At 40.4% G+C, this 27,117-nt stretch overlaps 1 protein-coding gene and 1 long non-coding RNA gene across 8 annotated transcripts in view; one reads left to right on the forward strand and one right to left on the reverse strand.

Moving 5' to 3' along the window:
- The first annotated feature begins 149 nt into the window (after positions 1-149).
- Positions 150-26,754, forward strand: LOC309669398. Of its 4 annotated transcripts, XR_014268905.1 has the most exons (5): positions 150-218; positions 6,886-6,976; positions 15,013-15,121; positions 22,496-22,808; positions 26,675-26,754. It is a non-coding gene; the product is annotated as an uncharacterized lncRNA (long non-coding RNA). The 4 variants fall into 4 exon arrangements; XR_014268906.1 differs by lacking the exon at positions 26,675-26,754 and having other exon boundaries at positions 22,496-22,921; XR_014268907.1 differs by lacking the exons at positions 15,013-15,121; positions 26,675-26,754 and having other exon boundaries at positions 22,496-22,915.
- RALA (RAS like proto-oncogene A) overlaps positions 17,719-27,117 on the reverse strand; it is a 29,576-nt gene continuing 20,177 nt past the window's right edge. For all 4 annotated transcript variants that reach the window (XM_082480047.1, XM_082480046.1, XM_082480049.1 and 1 more), the window contains 3 exons: positions 26,275-26,483; positions 22,410-22,584; positions 17,719-19,669 (listed from right to left, as the gene is read on the reverse strand). In XM_082480047.1, coding sequence (XP_082336173.1) covers positions 19,547-19,669; positions 22,410-22,584; positions 26,275-26,483 — 507 coding nt within the window. In that variant the 3' untranslated portion in view covers positions 17,719-19,546. The remainder of the gene's footprint in view (positions 19,670-22,409; positions 22,585-26,274; positions 26,484-27,117) is intronic.

Genomic DNA, 27,117 nt, shown 5'->3' on the forward strand with positions numbered 1-27,117 from the left:
CTGCCGCCCTGGCCCGCATGCCCGGAGCCGGGAGAGCAGCCCCACTCTCGCGAGATCTCGCCCTTCCTTCTCCCCTCCCCCCCCCCCCCCCGTTCCTTCCCGGGCAGCTCTCGCGAGGCACGCGCCTCTCGGGGTAACTACGCCGCGCTCGCCCCGCGGGCAGAGGGAGGGGGCGCTTCCGGGTGCTGAGGAGGTGAAAGATCGCTTCCGGCAGAGAGGTGCGGCAGAGCTGAGGGGAGTAGGGTCTTTACCCGGGGCGAACCGCCTCACGGGGGCTTCTCCTCTGCTGTCCGTTCCGGTGTTCTGCCCGCTGTTCTGTGGAGGCTGGAGTTGGGGCGGTGGAGGCGCTGGGGCCGGGTGCTGTGTGAGGCTGCGGGGGGTTGGGATGGGGTGCGAGGGGCCGGGGAGAAGTGGGTGCTGCCTGGGCAGCAGGTAGTATTTTTCCACTGGAGGACTGAGGATTTTGGGGCGCGCCTCCCCGGGGTAGGCGGTGGAGGGGCGGCCTAAGGCTTTGATCCCCCCGCGTCTCCTCCCCAGCGGGGAGCACTGGCCCGTGTGCGCTGACGGCCTGCAGGCACGGCGGCTCAGCCGCTGGTGGGTGCTAGGGAAGAGTTCCTCTTAAAATTCTGAAAGCTTGAGACGTGTATACCTTATTTATATTTTTATATATATCCGTTTAGGTTTTGTATATGTTTATAAACATACTCAAGGCAAAAAATACTTCATTGTGGCCCCACACCTGCCCCATTCAGATCCTCTGCATGAGTAGTGTAGCAGGAATTTCATTCTGCATTAGCATACAAAGTGTGTTGATGCTTTCCTAGTGGCTTTTGATTAAAAATGCCGTAGTAGAATGTAAATCGCCTGTAGAAACTATAAGAAAGTGGCAGAAAACCACACAAGCTCAAGCTTTTTGTCTTCCCTCAATTTGCATTGTTACTGTCTGAAGAGCTTTTAGTGGTTGAATTCAGCATTAAAAGCATGAAAGCCTACAAGGCTCTCAGAAATGGCACTCTTTGGAAAACGTATGAGCAAAATGATGTGGTGGACACAATATCAAGTTTCAAGGGAGATTTATTCATTATATGAAGAAGTGAGAACAACTTAGTTTTAAACATCTTTACAAAACAAGATGTTTAAGAGTTTTGAGTATATTTCTGTACTGAAAGATGTAACACAAGTCACCTGAGACTTCAGCAGAGGAGAGCTATTGAAATTCCCTTTAAAGTGAACTGTATTAGAAGAGAAAGATTTATTTCAGCTACAAATGTGTTGAAAGGCATCCACCACACCTGATAAGAAGTAGGTCTAAACTCCACTAGCTAGCTAAAGCACAAATTCCTGTCCAATTAATAATTCTCATATGAAGGATGTAATTTAATAACAAAGTTTTGTTTCCATTTGGTAGCAAGTCTGTTTTCCTCTATTCAAGCGCAACACGAGCAAATAACCAACCCGTGCCTGCCCCGCTTTACATGATACCACACAGTGATAACAGGAAGGGTACATCCCCCCGAGGCCTCAGATGAAATCTGGGGCCAGAATAGAACTGCAGCAAGCAGAAATGCATGCCATCTTTAGATCTGCAGGTTGAGAAGTGACGGATGAAGACATTTAAAAAAAAAGCCAAACTATTCACCTCCTGGCTTGTGTAAGCATAGTGGGACCAATAAAATGTCATTTATAAATTTCTCCCTTAAGTAAAATTGACTGAAAATTTAGTATTTATAATATTCTAATAAAGTAAGGCAACTTGAGCAATACATTTGTAATTTTCAGTTGAGCCAAATCACATATAGGCTATCAGCTCACCAGAATCCATGACGTGGTTAAGTGAGATGAGAGAATAATTACACTTTTTATTTTCAGGCCCCTCTCTCAAAGGTTTGGAGTCTGAAAGGGCAGCGAAAAACCCCACAAACTCACAGGTGAAGGACAAAATTATTTTATTTTTTAGATAAAGGCAGTGAGTTAAATGCAAGGCATAGTGATGCATGCAAGAAGATGTAAACAGACTGCAAAGAAAGATTTCCTTCCTGCTAACAAACTGCTTGGTTGTTGCTATTGTTCATGATCAGCAGAGTTGCTAAAGAGGTATTAAAAAGTGAATGTGTGTTGCAGTATATTGTTTTCTCAGCAATTCAGTTAAGAGTAGCAATAAGAGGAGACCTAATAAAATACTTGTGAGATACCAGGTTTGCTACTACCATGCACTGCTGTCACACAACCCTGCTGTAAGTCTAAGCAAATTTAAGTGCTGGTGCACGGTGTTACTAAAGCAATTCAGACTGAGTACATCCTCAGTCTGATTGTTATTAACAGCAAGAGGCATAAGGCAGATTTAGGATTACCATCTCTATATCATTTTTTTTATTTTAAAAGTCGATATAATGCAGAGAATCTCACATGAGCAGGTCTTCTCTCTGCTGCTTTGTTCCACAGAGCAACACTGGCAATTTCTTCACAAAATAAAAAATTTGCATAATTGCAAATCAGGTAAAACCCAACAGTATCCTACGCATAGTATAATATATACTAAGAGTTTTTTGCTTTAGCGAGACCATAGGAGTTACACATTTACAGTATTTGTATGAAGTGGCCTGGTCACTCTAGGGGAAGTGATGCCCTTCTCCCTTCATGGTTCACTCAGTTTACTAACTACTATTAGTTCCCAATCACCAAAGTGAATCCAGTGAATATATTGTGAGCATCATTTAAACTGTTTTCAGAAATGAGTAAGTACTGAACTAAAGGCTAATTTCTATACAGTGAAAGCTTATTTCTGGATGAACAATGTTCTGCAGTCTGATAGTGGAATCAGGAACAGGATAAAATTGGTTTCTCTATCCAATCAATACTGGCTGAAACAGTCAGGATATTCAACAGTAATAAAGCGATTCCTTACTGGAACAACCCATAGACTCAGATAGATGATGGAATTTTAATTTGAATCCTTAGGAATGGTCCCAAGGAACAGCCATAATGTGAATCTTGTCTTATTTCCTCTTTCTTAACCCTATGAAGCAGAGTGGTACCCTGGTGTCACCCAGCCTCAGGGCAGGGCTGTATGGCACTTTTCCCGCCTTACAGTGGTTCTTGGACTGCTTGGCATCAGCTATGAGAGTGGAGAATGGCTGTGCAGAGGCATTAAGGGTTCAGTCAGACCTATTGTGTCTCCTATAATAATGAATGTGTGCTAAATTTTTGTAATGTTTAATATTACTCAGGAGAGTTTTGCAAGGTAAATGATTGTTCACCTGCTATTTTGACTTGCTTATTCAAAATAGTCACTGGAGAAAAAAAAAATGCACAATGCAACCAAGCTGATAGCTGGGAAAACTTAAAAAGGGGCTCCAGAAGGCAGTGTAGAAAAGCCTAAGGCCAAGTGATTTTTCCTGGTTTTATTTTATGTAGGTCCTGATTTATTAACTTGGGGGTGTAAGAACTCTTGCTGAACTAGCACCAGGGAGGAAATCACTCCCATTACAAGGAATACTTAACTCTGAATAGTAAAGCAATTTCATTGCTTTCTGAAAAATAAGTATTTTGTTGCTGTCTTAACACTTCTGAAACTAACTTCAATTTAGGGTATTTCAGGTTTCCTTTCAAACTTCTTGACTTTTGATTTCAGACTCTAATGAAGTCTCAAGCTCTTTCTTCCTGTTTTCTGCCCTGTCTACCTTTTACTTTTTCATGATTTTACTGAATTTCATGTCTGGGTCTGCCACTCTGCTGCCTATACTTCAACTCATCTTCTTGAGCTGATTTTGTTACATTAGGCATATCTGCAATACCATCTTGAACATCATCCTTCAAAAGCAGAATTTGTTGTCTTTCCTTATGGATTTAAGTCTTCTGTCCACCTTGCTATCTAAGTGTTTTTAGCTAGCTTACGTATGTAGTAGTTATGTTTCTGTGTAAAACTAAACTGAAAAACCCCACCTCTTTTCCACTGTTGCGTTTCAATGCCTTGAATCCCTCCAGTGGTTTCCTCTCTTGTTCTGAACCCAAAAGTATTGCTGCTGTTCAGGTCCTGCATGTCATCCACTTCCACCAAGCCCCCTTTTACAAATCTGTTATTTCACTCCTCCATCTCTGTGTCCCAGCTCACGTTTCTTACAAACACTGTCATCAAAGCATTCATTGGGTATTTCTCTCATTATGCACATACAGATATGCACTTTCCTTCATGTTTTCTCTTAAGATGCATGCCACATGGAGAACAACCACATTCATTTTTCTCTTCTTTAATGATGTCCCGTAGGATGGTGAAGGAAAGAGCCTGGTATGCTGGCATTCACTAGCATTTCTGGAGCAAGAATATATTATTTTAAAAACTTGAACGATTAGCAGTAGAGCGCTGGGTTTTTTGCACGTGAAGCCAGCCTCATGACTTGTCAGAGAAGCTTCTTAACTCGAAGCTAAGCTGCTAATGATAGCGAGTTTACTCTGCCTGGAAATTGGCTACACTGGGTTGTAGAAGGATTTGCCAATGGCAATCATGTCAGTGTTGGCAGCTCTCAGCCGTCAGGCGATGGCAGCATAGGATTTGACAGTGAAAACCTATGAAAATCCATAGGTTCCTGACATAACAAAGCAGACCTGAAACAGTTTCATTTCAGAGAATGAAATCCTTCAGAAGCATTGAAGGCATTGACGGCGTAGTGCCAATTGTTGGCTTCCCAGAGAGCCAGAAAATTTAAGATGCATTAAAACTTGTTTCCACAAGGCTTAGTGGGGAAGAGTAGACAGGATGGAAAGGAGCACCAGATTAGGTTAGAAGATGTGTTTTGGCAGTGGCACCTGCAGTGATGTGGGAACCAGTGCTCTGAGGAGGTCAGGTCTTGGTTATTCCACAGCAAGCTGAAACCTTATGCCATAGGAATGGTGTTTGCAGGTGTTGCTTATCTTGCAAGGTATCGTATGGTCAGCACGTGAAAACAGTGGTAAAAACTGGAGAAAAACACACCTGGAAAGGTGAAGCCAAAATACCATTAAGAGTATTTGAATGCCAGCTGTAGAAAATGAGCCCTTAGGAAAGGACTTCACCAGCAGCCATACCATTGAGGGAACTTGGGCTAAGGTTTAGGTAATGTAAATGTAAAGGTTTTTTTAAAACCTCAGCTCATATTCTGTTTTTACTCAAGTACTTTGTTGTTGGAACTGCAAAAGCGCATTAAGGCTCCCAAGAGTCTGTTCTGAGCAACCGTCCACCATCTTCAGTGTGATAAAATTGATACAAATAGATGCTGAGCTGGTCATGCACTAAGGAGGAAGCTACGCTACATGCTTCATGGGCAATGTTACCCCCTTTTTTTGGTGCAAGTTAAGGTTTGTGTTGTGCTTTCTTCCTTCCTTTTTTAAAGTTTCTGTGCCCTGTCTTTGTCACTATGACGTGTGAAGACCTTAGCAACATCCTTCTGGTGCAGGACAAATTCAATACATCAACTTAATGAGAGATAGGAAGAGTTTTCAGTAGTTTGAGGATCTTTACTTTTCAACAGAATGCCTCAGGGCTTGTTGGTTGACCTGGTAGGGATATTTCCTTAGAATTGGTTGGTTGGTTTGTTTGTTTGTTTATTTGGGGTTGGTGGTGAGGAAGGGTGTCTGTTTTTCTTTTTCTCCTGAGCAGTAACAATTATCTAGCATTCTTTGAAGTTTTGTTTCCTGTCTTTCAATATCAACCTGCTTTTTCTCTTACAAAAACACTATCATTCCGCCAAGCACACAGAGAGCTAGAAATTAAAATTTCTGTGGTGTCTCTAATACCTGGCCTCAATTTAATCATCTCATTATCCTAGGGGGTTTTTTTGGTTGAGCATGAAAGTCCTAGAAGACATCTTATTTTTACTCTCTGAACTACTGTATGTATCCACATGTCTTCTAGCCATTTTACAAAAATAGTCAGACCTGTGGCCAGCAGGTCAAAGGAGGTGATTCTGCCCCTCTACTCCACTCTCATGAGAGCCCACCTGGAGTACTGCATCCAGCTCTGAAGTCCCCAACATAAGAAAGACATGGACCTGCTGGAGCGTGTCAAGAGGAGAGCCACAAGGATGATCCAAGGGCTGGAGCACCTCTCCTATGAGGAGAGGCTGAAAGAATTGAGGCTGTTCAGCCTGGAGAAGAGAAGGCTCTGGGGAGATCTTATTGTGGCTTTCCAGTCCCTAAAGGGGGCCTACAGGAGAGCTGGGAAAGACTTTTTACTAGCGCATGTAGTGATAGGACGAGGGGGAATGGCTTTAAACTGAAGAGGGCAGGTTTAGATTAAACATTAGGAAGAAATTTTTCACTTTGAGGGTGGTAAGGCACTGGGACAGGTTGCCCAGAGAGGTTGTTGAGGCCCCATCCCTGAAGGTGTTCAAGGACAGGCTGGATGTGGCCTTGGGCAACCTGGTCTAGTGGGAGGTGTCCCTGCCTATGGCAAGGGGGTTGGAACTCGATGATCTTCAAGGTCCTTTCCAACCTAAACCATTCTATGATCTAAATATACTGTCTTTTGTTTATTTTGGGTTGGTTTGTTGTTTTTTTTTTTACTACCTCTGCCATTTTTTGACTGCAGTTGTATTTGTATCTTGCCCTAAGAGTGACTGAAGTGCAATAATTAATGTTTCCCAAGGCACTGTGGAAAAGCTGGCCAGATTAAATATGTTAGCATTTGTTCTTCCCAACCAGAGGAATGTTTCTATGAACTGGGAACTCAGCTGTTGGGAAAAAACAGAGAAGGATAAAGACCTGTGTATTGGTGGATCAGGAGACAAGTGGATTTACCAGTGAAACGGCGAATGCAACCCATACACTAGAAAAGAGTTGAGAGATTAATGCTGTCTTAAAGTCAATGTTAGAATCATTGACTCTGAGTCTGTTCTGGTCATTCTTTTTCAGAGAAAGATGAATTCACAATGGGAGCAGAAAAGGCTATGAAGATCATCAGTGATACCGAGATCTTGATTTCAGAGGAAACTGGCAGAGCATGGTTAGTCTAGCATGACAAAGACAAGGAGGAAATCACATTGTTCTGTAAATTTAGCTTGAGGGTAAAAAAGGAGGTAAACACCTAGAAAGAATAACTATTTGCACTAAGAGACAGAGTTAGTGTAGTCAGCTATAAACAGTCAATAAACACAGCCTGGAAATATATGGTATTTATTCATTAAAAGAATGGGGGTTTGGAGTCATCTGCTAGTAGAAGAAACCAAACTGAAATCCAGCAAGGGATGGAGTTTGACCACTTTATGAAAGGGATTTCATTCTTTATGAAAGTGAGGTAGTTGCCTGTGATAGTAGAAACCTGAACTTAGTGAAAAGTAAGAACCTTTTCCATCGTATGTCACCAGAGCTAATTAATTACTGTTAGGGTTTTGGCTTTTGTAATAGTCTACTGTACAAAACTTTCCATACTGGGTTGGTGTTCAGATCAACTGCTTCAGCAAAAAAACTGAGGTAGGAGCCTGAAGCAGGCTACTTGAGAGAGAAAAAATTCACTGTTCTAGAATGGTTATCATTAGCCAATATGACCCACCTTCAGCATTTTGCATCTATAAGAAAAATGCTCCTAGTCCACAACTGTCAGCAAATTTTCCCTGTTTGAATATCAGGAGAAAAAGAAGCAAGACCTCCCAAGTCTTCTCTTATGGCATATGCACGTCTCTCTTAACATCTCTTCCCCTCCTTTAAATGGTCATTTCAAAACAAACAAACAAAAAATCTTTTCCATGCCTTTAGTCTTCCATTTCCTTTCTTTGGGTGTCATTGCTAACTAGATTCAAACCGAGCAGAGTTTTCTGGCTCTTCAGCCCGTGAAATGTCCCTTCTGAAACAGGCTCATAGCCTGCTGATGGGAGACACTTGCACAGTTGCCACTCTCTCCAGCTCCTTTGGGGAAGCAATCTATTCATTCTTCCCAAAGCTGTCAGGCTAGAACCTAAGTGGTTGATACCAACTTCAGCCGTTGCTGAAGCAGACAACAGACTTAGCAATGGATGAGAAGGCATATGCTGGCCTCCATAAACTCAGAGTACAGAGTCCTTTTCAAATTTTTTACTTCCCTGTTCACAAACATTAAGAATGATCACCCCAATTCTTAAGTCAGGATACATTTCCTCTGCTGATTGAGCCCTGCTCAGATGTACAAAGACCATGACTGACTCCAGCGTGCTGGAACCAGCTGAGGGAGCAGCAAACAGCTTGCAGCTTCATGTGAAGGCTTCCTTTGGATTTCACACCAAACACCTGGTCCCTAAAATAAGAAGGGCAGTGACTGGTTTGAAGCCACGGTGGCTCCCTATACAAATGCTTTGACAAACCGTTTTGCAGAAAAGTTTCCCTAGAGGTCAGCATAGCAAAGAACATGAGGCCAGAGACTGAATTCGCATGAGTACTTCTGCAAGAAACCATCTGTCATCCTCCAAGTGCCCTCGCAGGCATTGCCTCTGAGTTGCTGTTCTTTGGACAGCTCCTAATTCTAAAAGCAAATTAAAATTGTTCATGCCATTCCCTGCTCAAACTTAGCGGGGAAAGTAAATGTTTTTAACAACTTGGTACTGCCTGGGAAGGTGATCTGATGATCCTACACCTAAAGTAAAGAGTTCTACCTCAGAGTTTATGGGGGTTAAATTTTTAGAGGTGCCAAACATTTAGCTGTATAACTGAAGATGAGGAGGGCCATAAAACTATTTCTAGTTTTGCAGCAGACATCCTGTATGATGGGCAACAGGCTGTCTCACTGCTTTATCTCTGTTTTTCCAAGAGTAAATGTGGGTAACAGTCTACTTCACATAAGTGAGCCCTTTTTTTTTTTTTTTTTTTTAAAAAAAAAAAAAAAACCACTCCCCTTTCTCTTCCCCTTCCTTTCTCCTCTTCCTGCATGGGGTGCAGCTGCTGGGCATCCCTTATGCCTCTTCTGCTCCCAAGGAGGAGGGAGTACTGGTAGAGAAAGGAGGAGGTAGAAAGAAGAAGAAAAGGGAAGAAGAAGGAAAGTGAAGGAATAGTTCAGCTGGAAGCAACCTCCAACAATCATCTAGTCCAACTGCCCGACCACTTCAGAGATGACCAAAAGTTAAAGCATGGTATTAAGGGCATTGTCCAAATGCTTCTTAAACAGTGACAGGCAAGGAGCATCAACCACCTGTAATCTTCCTGCGAAGCCTGACCTCACTTCCAGAGATCATACAATTTCTTTTTCCTTCTGACTTCCAAGCAGTGTTCCCTTTTCAGCCAAGCTGGTCTTCTGCCCCACTTGCTTGCCTTAGGACACAATGGGATTGCCTGCTCCTGTGCTTTTAAAAGGTGGTTCTTCAAAAGTGACCAGCGTTCATGGATCCCTAAGCCCTCAAAAGCAGATTCTCAGGGGACACTGCTAAGTAGCCCCCTGAATAGCTTATGCTTTGCTCTCTTGAAATCCAGGGTAGCAACTCTGCTGACCTTTCTCCTCATTACCCTGAAAATTTTAAACTCAACTGTTACGTGATCACTGTGGCCAATACAGCCACCTACCATCACACCCCCCACAAGTCCTTCTCTAGTTGCAAAGAACAAGTCTAGGAAAGTATCTTTCCTAGTTGGCTCACTGAGTACTTGGGACAAGAAACAAGAAACTTCAGGAATTTCCCAGGCTTGCTTGTCACAGCAGGATGCTATTCCCAGTTGATTCTGGGAAGTTGAAATCTCCCATAAGGAGAATGGCTACCGATCCAGAGATTTCTCCAAATTTCTTCTAATTGACTAGAGAATAACTTATCAGGGCTATCATCTTGGCTGGGTGATCAGCAGTAGGCACCCACAATGATATCTGCTTTGTCTTCCATCCCCCTAATCCTCACCCAGAGGCTCTCAACCACATCATCATTAACTGTAAGGGCTGGACAGTCAAACCTCTCCCTTACATACAGTGCAACTCCTCCACCTCACCTGCCTTGCCTGCCCCTCCTGAACAGCCTATAGCCTTCCATCCCAGTTGCCTACCTCATTTGGTGGGAGGTTGTTCAGATCTTATCTAAAACACTGGAAAATCTCCTTTTCCTTTAGGATTTAGTATTTGGAGTACTGAAAGAGTAAGGAAGGTACTATTCTTGTCATTTTGTACATTGGTGCCAAAATTGGTACGTACCTTCAGACTATGTAAGTAAGGGCATTTTTACCATACATGTTCATTTTGTTTTGGTGATGCCAGAGGTGAAAGAAAGTGGTTTTGCTCACTGTGGGGTCTGGAAGGAATTTTCCCCCGGGGCAGATTGGCACTGGTCCCTGGGAGGTTTTTGCCTTCATCTGCAGCATTGAGCACGACCACTTGTCAGGGCTCCTCTGTGCTGTGTTGGCTGGGTTACTGCCTGCTGCTCACGCACCACGAAGATGGCCTCTTGTGCCCTGCGGCTGGCGGGAGGGAAGGCTTCCCATCCCCCCTACACCCTACTGTAGGCTAGCCAGTGTTTCTGGGTCTCTTTTTTTGCCTTCCTCTGCAGCATTGAGCATGGCCCCTTGCCAGGGCTTCTTTGGGCCATTTTGGCTAGGTGCCTGCTGCTCCTGCTCCACGAAGGTGGCCCTTGTGCCCTGCATCAAGGGGGAGGAAGCTTTCTAGACTCCCAGGGCCGGCCCCCAGGGCGGTCCCCGGGGGTTGCTTCTTGCCCTTTGTAGCACTGAGCACAGCCCCTTCTCAGGGTTCCTCTGAACCCTCTCGGCTCGGTTCTTGCCGGCTGCTCTTGCACCTCCAAGGCACCACTTGTGCACTGGTGCTCCCAGGCTCTCTTGCCCATTGCTAGTTTGGAGCCAGAGTGAGCTCTGCTCTTCCCGTGGTTCCATGTCCCCAGGGGTTCTTGCTTGTGCAAAACAGCCTGTGCTTGGAAGAGCTCCAGGCTTGCTGCACCATCAGGAGCTGCCACTTTTCAGCTCTCTGTGCGTGCAATACAAGCACAGGGCAGGCACAAGAGCGCTTGTCATGCATCACTGGCCTAGAAGCACAGCGGTGGATTGAGTTTTGGATGGCAAAAAGTGTGCTTGTCATTGCTACATGTCCTACTTCGGAAAATACTCTACGGTACCACACGCCTCTTCTTTTGTGTGTGGTCAGTCCTGATCCTCATTCTTCACTCTTCGGGAGACATGGACTGCTTGGCCTGTATTCCTGCTGCTCTTTCTGGAGCTCTGTGGTGCCTTGCCACACTGCAAGGGATGTTTTTTCAAGTTAAACTGAAGAACACATCAGCCTGCTTCTGGCTACACATGCGCATTGGGTTAGTGCTTGTGAGCATTGGTGCTGAAACAGTTCAGAAAAATACAAGTAAAAATAATATCCCGTTTCCACTTGTAACCTTTGTGTTATGTGTCCTTGAAAGTGTTCTTGGAGCTGAAAAATCCCTCTGGCATTTCAGGCAAATAACAGTCTCATCGTTATTTGACTCATGTTGAGTGCAGGGGATGGGATAGAATAGAATAGAATAGAATAGAATAGAATAGAATAGAATAGAATAGAATAGAATAGAATAGGGAAATTACCATGGGGAAATGAACAGGTTTTGCTCACCTCAAAAAGATTTGCAACCATTTAGTTGAGGGGCACATCCTGCTTCAGACTGAGGGCTTGATCTTCGAGCCTCACTTGTGTTAGAGATGTGGGGTTTTGCCATCCTATGCAAAGTCAGCTAAGTTGGATGAAAATTGAAGACTTTCAAAAACTGCACTTCACACTTGCTTTTTGCAAATTTGTTCATGTGGTTAAAGAAATGAAGAACAAAGGCAACTGGCACAAACAACTAACCTTGTGATTTCTTATTGCCGCTTCTTTCCCAATTCTGCTTAAAAAATAATAAGCAACTGTGATAAGCATTTCTGATTGCAGTAGGGATAATCTGGTTTTATTATGAAAGATTTAAATACTTGTGTTTTTAATCTCCCTTTCCATGCAAAAGGATCAAGATCTTAATATCAAAATGAAATATAAGGTAAATGAAAATAATTCAAACGTTTTCTTCTGCATTCCGTAGGCATAAGGGTACTCACATGGTCAGAGGATTATAAATTAGAAAACAAACCTTATAGCAAGGAGCTTGCGCTAAGCAATAGTTTCTTCTACCTGCTGATACTGTAGGAAACCGAAGCATTTAATTGCCCATCTGCACTGTACCATTTAGCCATGCGTATTGCCCTAGCAACACCCACAGCCATTCTTGAAGTGGGATGCAATATGCCCTGTTCTCTTTTTGATGGAACAAAGGGAACCAGTTATCAGAAGAGCAGCTCCACAGTAGTCTCTATGGACCGCTGCCCTCCGTGTAGGACTGTGTGAGCTCACTCATTGACACCCACACTCTAGGCACTTTATCTATAGGTACGGATATTTACCGTTTATGAAGTTTTTGGGAAGTCGATGAAAAATATCCATGTTGCATTGCAGATATAAACAGCGCTGCAAAACCGGAAGCAGCGGCACACACTTATTCTTATCTACTTTGTCCTGTGAATGAAAAAAATTACTCCTTATCTAACAACACAGAGGCAGCCAAATTGTCCAAGCTTCCTTCATGTTAGAAGTAGCATAAGTCTGTCACAAGCAACTAAGGGCATCTAGCACCTACCGCCTCAAGTCAGTTCTGACACTCACAGGAGTTACAACCGCCCACAGCAAGCTGCTATCCATAGACATGGTACATTATTTTTAACTGCTCTTTTGACACTTCCCCAGGCTATTTCAGTAGGCATTTTGGCAGTTATCAGATAAAACAGAAGGATTACTGTTTCAGGCTCATTCTTTGGAGATGACTAATATTTAACATACTTGTCTGGCAGCATTTCAGCCAACAGGTCCCCTTCTTTTGTTGCACTGAAAAAACCCAAACCCTTATCTCATAAGCTTTTCTTCACAAAACAAGCGAAAAGCAAAAATATCTGTAACAGAAGCATACCAGGCGTGCTGACCTCAGTTGAAGGCAAATATCAATTCATTACTTTCAGGAGGGCAGTCAGTGTCTAAAATATAACACTCAAACTGCTGGTTATCGTCACGCCTGCACTCTTAGCCACAACATCAATGAGGCACAAGCTCCATCTTACCAGGAGATCCCCCTCCTTCATGCCTAGGATACTGACAACCCATAAGCTGTCATAGTATATCAATCAAGAACAAGAAGAAGGTGTAAAATGGGCAACATCCAGCCTTCTCCACTCATAAGAAGCATGGAGAGAAGAATAAGTCTGTGCTATCTTGAGATCCCACATCCTCCTCCAGAGCTTCAGCAGAAAAAGTGCATGACTGCTCTCACAGCTGCAGTGGTCTGTGGACGAGGCTTCTCCCAACCTGCCTCCAACCTCTTTTTGCTCTATGCTCACAGCACAAGCACAGGAAGCAGCATTAACAACATTGGTGGCTCACCAACTGTAATCATTTATTGCTCACCCCCTTTCAGGGAGGAATGAGAGAGCGCTCTGTGAAGAGGAAGGCAGAGGAGTAGAGGAAATATAGGTCCAACACTACTGCAGGTGCTACTTCACTTGTTACTCAGACAGCAAGGAAATATCTGAAAATCAGTACTGATGCTGCCAGGAAGAGAAAACAAAGAGAGGGCATGTATCTGGTTTGCAGCTTGGCACTGTCAGCCCTGTAGGTCTCGCTGGTTGTTTGTCCCACCTTGCTTTGGGTGCCAGGAGCATGCCAGCGCTTTGTTCCCATCCCTGGTGTGCGTAGTTTTGGTTCCCACTCCTCGTCTTAGCTCCCGAAGCATTGCAAAGACCTCCTGAGCGTTTGCCTGGGTTCTGGCCACTTCCTGATTTCTCCCTTTGCCCACCATGTGCTTCCTCAGCTGCCTGTGGATGATGGCTGCCTCCCATCAGTTGGTGCAGGAATCAGCTTCCCACATCCTCTCCATGCTCTCTTGCCATAGATACGGCCAAATCCAAATAGAAATGGACAAAGAGAAAAAAATGTGATTGCTAGCCAGCTCAATAAGTGAACAGATATGTATTTCTAAATCTACGTTCTAGTATGTTCTTCCCCTCCCAGCCCTTTTCCAACATAACAAACTGGTTCCTAAAGAATCTGTAATTAACACCCAAATACTGCTTGAAGTCCTGTGTCCACAGACACCTAAACGTGCCATCCATGATTACCTCAGCAGATGGATGTAGTTCTGCCTACCCCTGTGCAGCTGCAGCTGCCTTCCTAACAGACCTGATGCAGCAGAGGTGGCCTCACCACCTCGCTTTATTAGCAAACATCAGATTTTGTTCCCAGGCCTGGCAAGCCCCTTGCCATTCCCCTGGCTCACCTACCTCCATCTGTAAACGTGGAGATGGGTGGCTGTACTTTGGACGTGCTTTGAAATGAGCGCTGTGTTATCAGGTTATTCTGAAAAAAGACCAAACTTTTCTTAAAATGTCAGGGCTTAAGGAAAATTAAGCCTGCAATTAACACCAAATCACTTAGGAACTGAGATGTCTGAAACTACGATTTCCAGCGTGAGACATAGAAAAATGACTGACGCTATAATCCTAACAGACTATCTGCTACAGGCTTGGGATTTTTTTGTTCCCAAGTAAATTTCCGAAGTGGTTCCCATAGAAGGAACTTTAGTGAAATGTTATTAAATATGTATCCTCCTCCTTGCCTCTGTTTAGCTAAGTGCAAAGGAAACAACAGAGTGATAAAATATTTCCCAGTATTTTGACATTTTCAAGAGCATTCTGGAGACTGCTTACATTTAGCACATAGTTTTAGGTTGGAAACTCTCCTTCCCCCTCATTCCTTATTTTGCAACACCACCTCACATTAATAAAGCAGAAAATAGGCAAAACCCAGAATGTTCTCCTGAATATTGTAGGACAGTGTTACATGAAGCAGAGCACAGACTCAAACAAGCGCTAATGCTGCAGAACTACAGTTTACCATTATGGGTCTGAGATGCCACTGATACCACTTCTTTCATTCTTCTCTTAGATTTGTATTATGTTATTTAACTCCCAGGGGCTTTCACAATCCCTCACAAGTGTAAATTGTTCCAGAAGTTATCTTTGTTTTACTTGCAGGAATTATGTCCACATATACAGGAGCCCACAGACAAGCGCAGGTACACAGCTGCTTGATGGCAAAGACTAAACCAGCAACTTCCAGCAAATAGAAAAATCCAGGATCACGGTAAAAGACCCAACCTTGCTTTGAATAGGAGAGTGGTAGCTAACAGCCAGAAGCAACTGTGGAAAGCAGGAGGAGAACAGCATAAAGAACAGTGTAACACAGTTACCCACTTTCAAAGTCATGTGTTTCCACGCTATTGGGATGCAGACAGGACCTCAGTTTTTAACACTTCAACATAGAGTCCGTTGGTAGGGGATGGCCTTGCGAAAGTTGAAAAGCGTAATCAGATGCCATGGTTTGAAACCTAGTCACTCAGGTTTTCAGATACTCCCATCTTGACTGCTTCATGGTACACGCACAGTTTCATACACAGTCTTACCAGATCAGCAAAGAAAGTCGGTAATTGCCTTGCGCGAGACAGAACGAGGCATCAGAGTAAAATAGGAGTGCTAAGCTAATACTGTTACTGGCCCACTGAGACAGCTGGCTAAATTCTGACACTGTTGTGTGCATGCATAAGACAGAAAAGTCTTCTGCAAAACTGGAACTGCCCCACTGAAATTCACAAACAGTGGGTATCACATATGAAGTGCTCTGGGAGTGTTAAATATTACCGAGTGCAATATAAATCAAGAGGATGGTGGAGACAAATCAATTTTTCCAACAACTTAAGCTTTGGTATTTTTCCAATTTGCATGGAAGAAAAAAAAGGTAGGAAAAAAAAAAAAGAGACCCCAGCACACACAAACTAAATTATATCTTCTGAATATTTTCCCAAAATGGATTGTACCAGTTAGATGACTGGTTAGATCCAGCCAGGATCTCTTGGAAAATGAGAAGAGTCTTGGCAACTGTCTGATCCTGGACTGATCTCAAGTGGTATACATTTCAACATTTCTGACAATGAAGCTTCAACCAAAAATATTCCAGTCCGGTCAATGTATTTAGAGCAAAGATTATCTTACGGTCCATGGTATAAGCAACACTGGCAGCTTTCCCAACATTCAATTTTAGTAACAAGCTGAAGCTCCCACAAAAATATGCAAGAAGAGGTTTCTTTCCCGAGTCATCTCTTAAAAACATACCCAGTCATTTAAGTTAAAATCACAGCCAAAAATTGGCAAGAGCAAGGCTGGAAATATAATTTATGCACATGACTATAATTCCACGTGGCTAGAACCAACACATCTGACAGTAATGGGAGAAAGCTCAGAAATTTAGGTGTGCTATTAGCTTTCCCTATCCAATTCTCAGTTGTTGTAGGCTTAATCCTACCTTCTTATCCAGCTGTGGTACAGCTAAATATATTATACGCATTCATGTAATACCAGCTGTGTCTCTGCACCTCTGCATTTTGCATTGGACTATAATCATGTAGAGACCATCTACCTTCTCAGACTCTGGAACCAGAGAATCATTACAATGCGTGGTGTCCCAAAAAGGCACACAAGCTTTTCAGTAAGCACATTTCACATATTAATAGATAAAATATTTAGTTCCTGCAGATGAATATAGTAAGCATAAAACTCAGATATGGAGTGTATGTTACTGCATTATGATTGCACTGAAATTGCCAGGGGGGTCATTCTGCATGATACTCTGATGTTAACAAGGTCTCTATGAATGGGGAAGCACTTCCTGCACAGCGTGATGCTGCTTCAGAATAGTCAAAGAAAGCTGCTGTGTTAAGCTACCATATGCTCATCAGGAGGCTAGAGAAACTACCAAACAGATCACATATTTTTTAGCCAACAATTTTGAAAGTCAATTTAGTTTTTAAAGCTACAAAAAGCTATAGAAAAAAAATGGAGTTAGCATAAGAATTGGATATTAGTTTCATACATAATGGAAGACTCAAGTTTATAGCTTGTTACAAATTAAGGCATCTCTCTCTGGTCTGCAGTTTCATAATGCATTTCACAAAAGGTAGCAACAGGACTGCCAGCATGTTAGGCTAACTGGGAGGGAAATACCACGGAAGTCTTTGATCCTGCCAGTGTAAGAAAGTCTCTTCAACTTTTTGGAGGAGAAACAGGTGAGAAAAAGTGCTTTCAGGCACAGAAGCACTCTGAGCAGATAGATGTAGGAATTTCAGACATAGAAGTAGGCTAAACCAAACGCTCCTCTGTGATGCAAATGTATTGCTCAATTTGGATGACTCTCAAGATGTACCCAAATACTGTAACACACAATTCAAGCTATATTCCCCTGCAGGTTGTGGAAGCACACTTATGTTCTCCCTGAGAGTGCTAAAAGAAAATTACTTAGCATGCATTTTTATTTTATTGTTATTAAAAACTTATAAGGTTGTTTGGTTTATGTGTGTTTTAGTATGCGCTTTTTTTTTTTTTTTTAAATCTCACTTTCCATTCTTATGGAAAAGTACTTCTGGAACAAGCTTACCTCAGTTTGTTTGCCTGTTTTCTGATATTCTTTGTTACAGCAAGTAGGGATAAATAAGCTCTGGATAAAGGGTAGCACATACATAGCCTCAGTTTTTACAAAATGCCTTTTTATCAACTAATTAGGTTTAAACTACAGTTTTATTCACACACACGAAAAAGGCTTCTGGATTATTTAGGTTTAACTGCTTGACAATTGGCATCAGCTATAGCAAAGTTTAACAATAATACAGTTATCAATTAACACTGCACAAGTATTTTAAAAAAAAGTAAGTTTATTCATCTTTCAATGGCTCAAATAGCAAATAAAAGGACAGGATAAGGCATCAGCCAAGACAAGTTCATGTGTCCCGTGGCTTCATAACACCTCAGTTCCCAGTATACAGGTTCCAAAGCAAAGTCACAATGTTAGTGGTTTGACTCCCTGGCTAAATAGACCCAAATGAGTACACAGTAAGATGAAGACTGGCTTATTTGCCATAGTTACATGAGTAACTTTAATTCTGCACTTGGCAGTCTACTAAATGCACATACAAAATTCCTACTGATAAATATTTAACATGACAAATATAACTTCTAAGACTTGAGTCCCTAAAATGTCTGTTAGCATGAAAGTTAAATATGTGTTACCTAGTTTGCTTGAGCACATTTTAAACTGTCAGTTATAGGCTTACACACGTATAAAAAGTATAACAGTTTGTGGAATTGATCTAGCCTGTCTTACCCCAGGAGTCCAAAACCCTCAAAAATTCTGGTATATTTTTAGTTAAGATGCAGCATACTAACCATGTGCTAGTATTCTTGGTGTTCTGAAGCAACTGAGGCAGTATGTTTTGTTTGGGGATTTTGGATGCACATGGTAAATGTTTCTGTATTGTAAAGCATGTTTGATTGTTTAATATCAACATTAACTAGAAAAAGTAGCTACAATGTTCCCCATTTGAAAATCAACATAAACTAGACTAAACAGTACAAAACCTGCAAAGAGCTTCAGCATAACACACCATGTTCCTGTAGCTGAGTATTAGGAACACGAAAGAAATTAAGTGATGACACCAGAATTTTCCAGACAACATCTTAACTCAAAACACATTAGCACTACTGAATCAGCTCCACTCCACCCAACTCCAGGGAGTTAAAACCCAAGGAACATCTAGACAAAAATCTACTTGCAAAAGGGAAGTTTCAAAGTATCAGCACATTTAAACAACCATTCCAGGCTTAGATGTGCCATAGGCTTATGATTTCAGTCTTATATGTATTGTGACCTTTTTGTTTTCAGATACCGTATTGTTTACCAAGTTACAGATGACAGAATATGCTCTGTATTACTCACAATACCAGAGTATGGCACACATTTAAAGAACAGACACTGCTAGCAGACAGCTAGTTAGCAAAATCATTCACATAACTGCACTCCACAGAGAGGGCAGTCTCACACTGATGCGCAGGGACAGTCTCCATGCAACAAAGTTGAAAATACACCCTTGATTAAGCAACCTGTTATGTTTAGTTTTTTAAATTAAGGCATATTCAAATGTTTCAATGTAAAAGATTACATCACTCTTCTAGGTTAATCAGGTAATGCAGAACCACATATAATTTTCCCCAACATATCTGTTCGCATATACATTATTCTTTTCTAATTTGCATAACTCCATGGCAAAACAACTGCATACCGCTTTGTTAGGTATCATGTTCACAATTGTAATTTTCAAGGCAACAAAAGACAAGATGAATTGACAATTACCAGTGATAAAAAAAGTATGCTTTACAAGAACCCAAAGTAATACTTCCCCTCTCTGTTCACTATTAAAGTAAAGACCGCCTGTGAAACACTACATTCAGAAGAAATGTGAGAAGGTAGGCAATTATGAAATGGACTCAACTTTGCTTCTCTTGAAGCCACATTTTTTTCTCAGTGAATTTGACTTTCAGTGCAGCTCCAATTCATGCTTTTAGTGGTACATTACTATTTCCAACATGTCAGAGTAATTTCAGTCACTTAAGCCTTCAATGGCATGCTTATAAATTATGGTTTTTATTAGTATGGTCAGGGTAGGAAAGGAATTCGGGGTTTTGATTATAAAATGCAACATCTTTCTCTGATCCTCTTAGCTAGGCTTTTTCTTTTCTTCTTCCCATTCTTTTCTTTGCTGTCTTCCATTTTTCTGGCTCTAATTTCTCTCATTAAATCGAAAAACACCTAAAAATAACGTAAATGCAAAAACAGTCACATACACGTGAGTCAATTTAAGGTTTCACTAATATCCATTTCAGTTGGTTAGAATAAAGTCAATTACATGCAACCAGTTTGAGCAAAGAAACAATAATCAAACAAATTTTCACTGGTTTTGAAGACTAAGTTGATATGATGTAATCCTGCATCTTTCATGGTACCATAATGTTCCCCTGTCTTCCACTATTTGCTTATGAATCCTGTCAGACAATTTACACAAGTATTAAAACAAGAGTCTCATCACCGGCCAAGATTTTTTAAACGTATTATCTACATCTTACTGAGGAGACTCAAGGAAATCAGGTTATGTTTTGAGTATTTTCAGTGATAGGCTGTAAAGGCTGAAAAAGTGCAACATCCGATTCTAGAAACATATTAATGGAGCAGTAGCATACACTGAACATTTCATGGTCAGTATGTCCCATGATGCAAGTCTAAAGACAAAGTTTGTGTGGGAAAAATCAGCATTTCCTTTAAAGCAAAGTTATCAATCATACAACTACATAAACCTTACTTTTAGTTCAGGTAATTTCAACTGCCATATTACAATCTTGAAGTACATATGAACTTCATTTCCATCAAGTGGTTTAGTAGGAAACAAAAATGACAAAGGTGGAGATAACACCAATGACTTAAGAGAGATCCTACTGCCAGTTAAGGCTTTATGATTGGACTGCTTAAAGCTACTTTATTCATTTGAAAAGCAGATCTTGACTTGCAGGAAGCTACAGCAAATAATTATTTAATCTTTATAATTTTATTGTAACAAATCAGTTGAGCATTTTAAATATTTTTCTCTCTTAGGAGATGTTCTCTAGATCTATGTCAGGGGACTTGGATGCATTTCTGTGAAACATGGACAGTACACAGGCTGAAACGCTCCTTTAGAGCTCCACAGGTTTTTATTTGCAATGCCACTAATCTCGTATTGACTGCAGCAAAAACATCAACCTTGATTACATGGGATTAGATGAAAATCAATATAACTAAACATTTCCATAAAGAAATAAGGTTGCCTTTAGATTTCTAAATGTACACTAAATTACTTGCTTGTACTTAAATCTGTGCAAACTGATTTGTATGCAGTATGCATCATATTGTATAGCAGTATGATGCAACTGTCGACTTGCTTGAGCACTGATACAGTGCTACAGTATTTAGCTGCCTGGGGTACGTAACCTTCTGAGAAGATGCTTAGTGGGTCACCTTTACCAAAGCGAGTAGAAGGCAATTGTGTTTTCCCAGCTGAGCAAACCCACTATTCTGGAATTCAGAGGAGCCAGACTTCTTATAGAATAGTAACTTAAGTTCATATAACAAACCTCATAACTTCAGATGCTCTAAATAACTAAGACTACCTGTCTTAGTTATTTAGACAGGTATTTACTAGTGCCAAAATAGCCTAATTTCTGGTCTATATCAAGCCTTAATTCTACAGGATACATGCTAATCTGGATTCATAATGCCACCAGCTCCAAAAAGAAACTTGGAGCTCTGTAGAAGCCATGTATGTGCAAAAGCTCTTGATTAGAGAGCTATTAAAATATATATATACACACACACTTTTTTTCCCAATTGCTAAAGGATGGTGAAGTAGATTCTGAAGAGCTGGAAACATGACAGTAATAGATAGATGTTAACGGAAATCATGCACCAAAACTAAAAGATGTACTAGTTTTTATAATAACGGGAGGCAAAAAAATAATAATCAAAGCTGTATTCAACAATGAGACTGAGTTCTGATGCATTTGACTTAATTTTCTCTACACAACAGCATAAAGTTCTTCCTGTAGTACTGAACAATCAATTTCTTCAGGAAGACAACTGACAGGAGACAACAGTCAAGTTTAAGTTATTGCAAAACAGAACTCACACTACAGCTGCCATGCTGCAATTGACAGCTCATACATAAGGATTTACATTAGAGAATTTTTCAATGTGTGATCAACTCTGTCAATACGTCTGAAAGGAAAGGTTGGCAAATTGAACTAAACTAATTTCTTTTGCCACATATCTGTTACTCTTGCAGTCTACAAGGCTGAGAGTTATTCTGAATTCTGTATTCCAAGAAGTCCTGTCTTTTAAAGTTATAGCTGAAATACTTAGAACTAATCATTAATTTATCTTATTGGTGAAAAACATTTTGTCTCCTATCTCATGACCTTCTGAACCAGGTTTCATCCCTGAAAACTCATGAGGCACTTCTAGGCTGTTCAAAGCTTAAAAGGGTTCAACTATTCTTCATCAAAGCAATATACAACCAGGCATCTGGTTAGATGAGGGTAGAGAGGGCTCCAATCCCTCCTTTACCTACTTTTGTAGGCTGTTTGATTCTGGCTGAGGATCAGACAGCATTCCTCACTGTTCAGAAGCAGACTGTCTTCTAGTTATAGAAAATGCAGTAAGAAGTCTAGGCCAAAATAGCTGCCTCAAGAAATTTTTAATGAAATAAGGTCTTGTATAATGTCTTGTATAACGACTCCTTACAGTTTAGGATGGGATAAACTTGTTATGCCTAACATTTTCACTGTTCTACATGAAGTCATTTAGTCATGCGCTCCTCACAAGCTAAGGGAGAAAATTATTTGATGCAAATTTCACAAAAACAATTGGTAAAATAATGAACATACAGAGTATGACCCAGTGAAGAGAGGTATAAAGTAAAGACTGATGGAGAGAGACTTCGTATCAAGAGGCCAGTTATTACCTTGTCAACATTAGCTCGTGTTTTTGCAGAAGTTTCCACATAATTAACATTCCACTGATCAGCTCTGTTTTTTGCTTCTTCTACAGAAACTTGCCTTTTATCTTCCAAATCTGATTTGTTACCAACTAGCAAAAAAGGAACATTCTCATCTTCTTTTACTCTTAAGATCTGCTCCCTGGAGAAAAAAAAAAAAAAAAGGAAAAGAAAATTAAGCTTTGCACAGACTACTATTCTTAGAACACATAAAGAAGAACTCAGACTAAATACTCTTCCATCTTATGGTGAAAAGTCACTTATTCCTTTTATGAAGCTTACGTAACAGTAAAATTTTAAACCTCATTATGACATTCTACAGAATGAAGACAAAGGCAGACAACTAGTTCTCCAGGAAGGAAAGAGGTGAGTCAGTAAGAAACTAAAAGAGTAGAACAGGATTGTTTTAGGTGAGGATTTATATCAATAAGTCATTCTTTTTACTAAAGGTGCTACTTGAGAGCATTTACCATTGTCTTTACATTATTTGCGATTGTCATTTTTAAGCTACCCAACTTCAGTTTTACACTTGTTTTTCTCCTCGTAAAATGTATGTGCCATTTTTAAAACTGATAAAATGGTCTACAGCATACCAAAAGAAAAATCTCTTCCTTTCAGGAATCTTTCTGAAGTCAATTAAATTCAGTCTCTGCAGAGATCTCCATTCAGTTACAAGCCAGTATACACATACAAGTTGTACATGCACCAGATTTTTAAAGACAGACCATTCTAATGTTTGAACTGCTAGGATGAAGGGTTTAAAGTTGTAAATAAAACTCAATACTACAAATGGTTTGGTGCATAAGTCTTCAACACTGAAAAAAATAAAGAAAATTTTCTTCTAATTAGAAATGCATTAAAAGTACCAGGAGGAACAGTTTTCCCAGAAAAGGGGTATTCTCTATTTTGTCTCAGAAAGCAGCACAAAGTTAGTAATGAAATATAGCCCTTTATTGTGGAGCAATTCCTGAAAGACTGACAAAAAGCACAAAGAAACAAATTCCTTTTGCTGGCTGAGGTGAAACCTATTGCCAGATTTAAAGTTGAATGGAGAGAAGCTAAACAAATTAATTAATTGATATTCCAAAGGGCCCTTATTTGGTGTATGTCAGGATCCTCCTGCTGTTATAAAAAGCTCTGGATAGCATGCAGTCTTGTTGAGGAAGTCTACTCACAGGGCTTAAACTGCAGTTCATCCAGGTTTTTTTTTTTGTTTTTTTTTTTTTTTTTTTTTTTTTAAACCAACAAACATGTATATGAGGCAGCTTGTAACACCACATTAATCTCTGAGGTGTAATTAAAGCAACATTCCTCCTCTCCCCCCAAGTATCAGTGCAAATGTTTTAACAGGAGCTGCAGCTATCCAAAAGTAGTTTGAATAGTCAAAGTTCCTAATAGATTAGGAAGGGTGGCCAGAAGAAAACTTGGTGCATCCTGCACTATCTGTGCAAATAAGACTTCTGTTAAAAACTAGTAGCTTGCAACACTAATTGTTCAGGCAATGCCAAACAATTTCACTGTATAAAGAGTTAATATAACAGTAATCCAGATGACAATATTCTCCTTTGAGCCCTCTCTGAAGACTGATATCTCCTAAACAAGAAATATCCAATTAATGATATGCCAACTTGAAATCCAGAACTTTAAAAAAAAAAAAAAAAATCATTAGTCAGACTAATTCTACTCAAAGCAAGACCATATTTTATCAAAATGCTTTTCAAATATTTAAAAGTTTAGTAATTGCAGGTCTGCTTTCTAATAAAAAAAAAAAGTACTTGGAGCATTAGCATTTCAGATCACACCAGGAGCCTCACTGAAGACACTGAATAGCAGTAAACAGTTCTCCTGTTGGAGTTCTGCCATTCCAGCAGAATAAAATTCCATGGAAACAATCAAACATCCAAATTCTTCTCGACATTCAAATTCTTCTTGACACTTACTTTCATAACTGTCTCTTAAGTAGTATTCCCTCAGCATGCTCAACAATGCCAAAAGTATTTTAATTGTACCTTCAAGAGATACAGGTTACTTTTACACAGAGCAGAAAGAATGTAATTTTTCTAAGTTACATTTTAGCATTTCAGCTTCTACAGTTTCAAGAGCAACTTGAATGGGACTTTCAGATTCAGACTGGGAAGGGTTTTAATCTCTTCATGGAACGGATGTATTTCTTTCATTTTTGCTGTTTCAGCATGTATGTTGTCAACTCTCACCTTTGCTGGAAAAGGACTACTTTTTCTAGAGCCACAGAAGATCATGTGCTTTGAAGCATTAACAGGATTTTAAACAAATTTGCATAGGTCACTTAGCACCCTAGAGGAGCTCAACTATACTAAATAGTCCTCCAGAATTGACAATACCTAGCATAAACCTGCAAACCACTCATGCTCTGCCCTTCCCTCCCTCTCTCTCAAAATATATGAACACGCATATATACAGAGACAAATAAAAAACCACCAGAAAAGGAAAAACTCACTTTTTCCCCTCTCCATATCTCTTTCTCCTCCCTTAGAAATGATATTAAGCATATTCTGATACTTAGTGCTAATTAAATTGAACTACAACAGCATCTCTGAGAAGCCTTATTTCAGTGGGATGCAGATAATTTCTTTTATATTTGTTTCCTTACTTTTATCTCAAAGGTTATCTTGTCTGCTATTTCACTACACTTTGAACTGGTAAATTTTTTTTTTTTGGTCTTCTCTGCCCTTTTTTTTTAAATACAGCAATGAGTGATTTAAATAGGCTTTGTCTCTCGGCCAAAATTAAACACTTGTAATATACTGCTGCCTGTTTAATAGTCTCTTACCATTATCAAGGTTTTAATGTGCTGGATGCCTGAGAAGTACCTTAAAAAACCCTATCCTGTTAAATCTTTATTAAATCAGAAAGATCCAGTTCCAAATTTTGGTTTTACCACATTGCTCCCTATTCAGTAAAATACTGACTTTAATGGGAAGGGTGAATGCTATGCATAACTCTGTGCAGAACTTTTGTCTTGTAAAATCAAAAATTTGCATCAGCATGTTATACAGAGAAAAATTCTATTCAAGGAACACTGAAGAGACAGATTTACAGCAGGCCTTTACACAAAATGCATGGCTACTACAGAATATTCCAAGATACTTCTCATAACTGCTGTTCATAAAATCATCTTTAAGAGCTAGAAAGATTTGTGTTGTTGATACTGTGCATTTCACTCTCCCAGAATACAATGCACATACTTCACATTGCCTAAGACTCTGCAGACAGACATCACCAGACATGATTCTTTTGTGCAGCTTTCAACTGGAATCTGGTCACATCATCTTTATAACTATGAAGTATTCTAGCATAAACCAGCTGGACATGCTACAGCTGCCCTTTCGCTCCAGATGGTGCTTCACAGGTTAAGAGAAACACAACATAATCCTCTATATGAAGTAAGAGCTAAAAAAAAGACAAGCCTTGGGAGTATGCAGTATTGTACACGTTACATACAACCATACAGTCTATAAGCAATTTTTCTCAGATTCATTACTTTGGATAGCAGTATGCCTGCTCACAAATACCACTTCTTAGCACAAGTGCCAAGCAACACTGACTTACAAAGGGCAGAGGCCTTCTGAACGTTGCTATGCATCTGCTCTGTATTTTTGGTATTCAGAAACACAGCAGCGAAGTGGTACAGATAGCAAAGGCATGGCTAGGCATCTGTTCAAAACATTATGTGACTACAGTAAGAGTTGTCATCCAATCTAGACTATCATAAGAACATTACAAAACAAACAAAAAAACCCACCTTGTAAGTCTCTCACTATAATTAGAATAATTATCTTGCCTTGTAACTTACCTGAAGTCTGCAGTTGCTGCAAAGGATTCCAGCTCTGTAATAGAGAAGACACAGAGAAAGCCTTCTCCACTTCGGAAGTAGTTGTCTCTAATTGCAGCATAGTCTTCCTGCCCTGCTGTGTCCAATATATCAATTTGTACTTCTTCCCCATCCAGAACCACCTTTTTTCTGTAGCTGTCTGCTTTGGTGGGTTCATAATCTTCAACAAACTAGAAAAAAAAAAATCATGGTATAATATCATGCCTGTACAAGGCAAATGTTTCTATTTGCATATAAGGATATAACAAACATCTTATATGATTGCAGTAACTAATAAGTAAGCATATGTATTTAGGCTATGGGAAGTACTCAAGTGATTCATAGTTAAAGCAGGCTCTCCATCAGTCCAAACATTTTACAGGTTTTTGCCTTCTTCAGCCATTACAAGGAAATTTTAGAGGTAACTGCAAAGCATCCATGTCTGTTCACTACCCAAGCCTCTGCTTCTGATCAAGCACATCTGGCTGCGTTTCATTGCGCTATCAGGCAATCCTGACTTTAAAAATTGATACTAAATATATTCAAAGAACACTGAAGCTGTAACTTCTGCCTTTTAATGAAAAAGAATGTCTTTCACTGGAATCAAGTAAGGAAACAAGAAATAGATCTTTCCTCTCTAACAGCAGCATAAAAAAACATGGAAAAAATTGGTCATTTCAGGCATCATGCAACTCACCTAAGTGAAGAAGCTTTGAGCTGTAACAAGTAAGTTCTAATAGGTCTAGTGAACAATGACAAAATATAATATGAAAGAGCATCTAATTGCTTAGGAGTGTGGAAAATGCCAAATTTCTCAAAAAATAT

Source organism: Vanellus vanellus, assembly GCF_965231255.1.
Source record: "Vanellus vanellus genome assembly, chromosome: 2".
In the NCBI taxonomy this organism is placed as follows: domain Eukaryota; kingdom Metazoa; phylum Chordata; class Aves; order Charadriiformes; family Charadriidae; genus Vanellus; species Vanellus vanellus.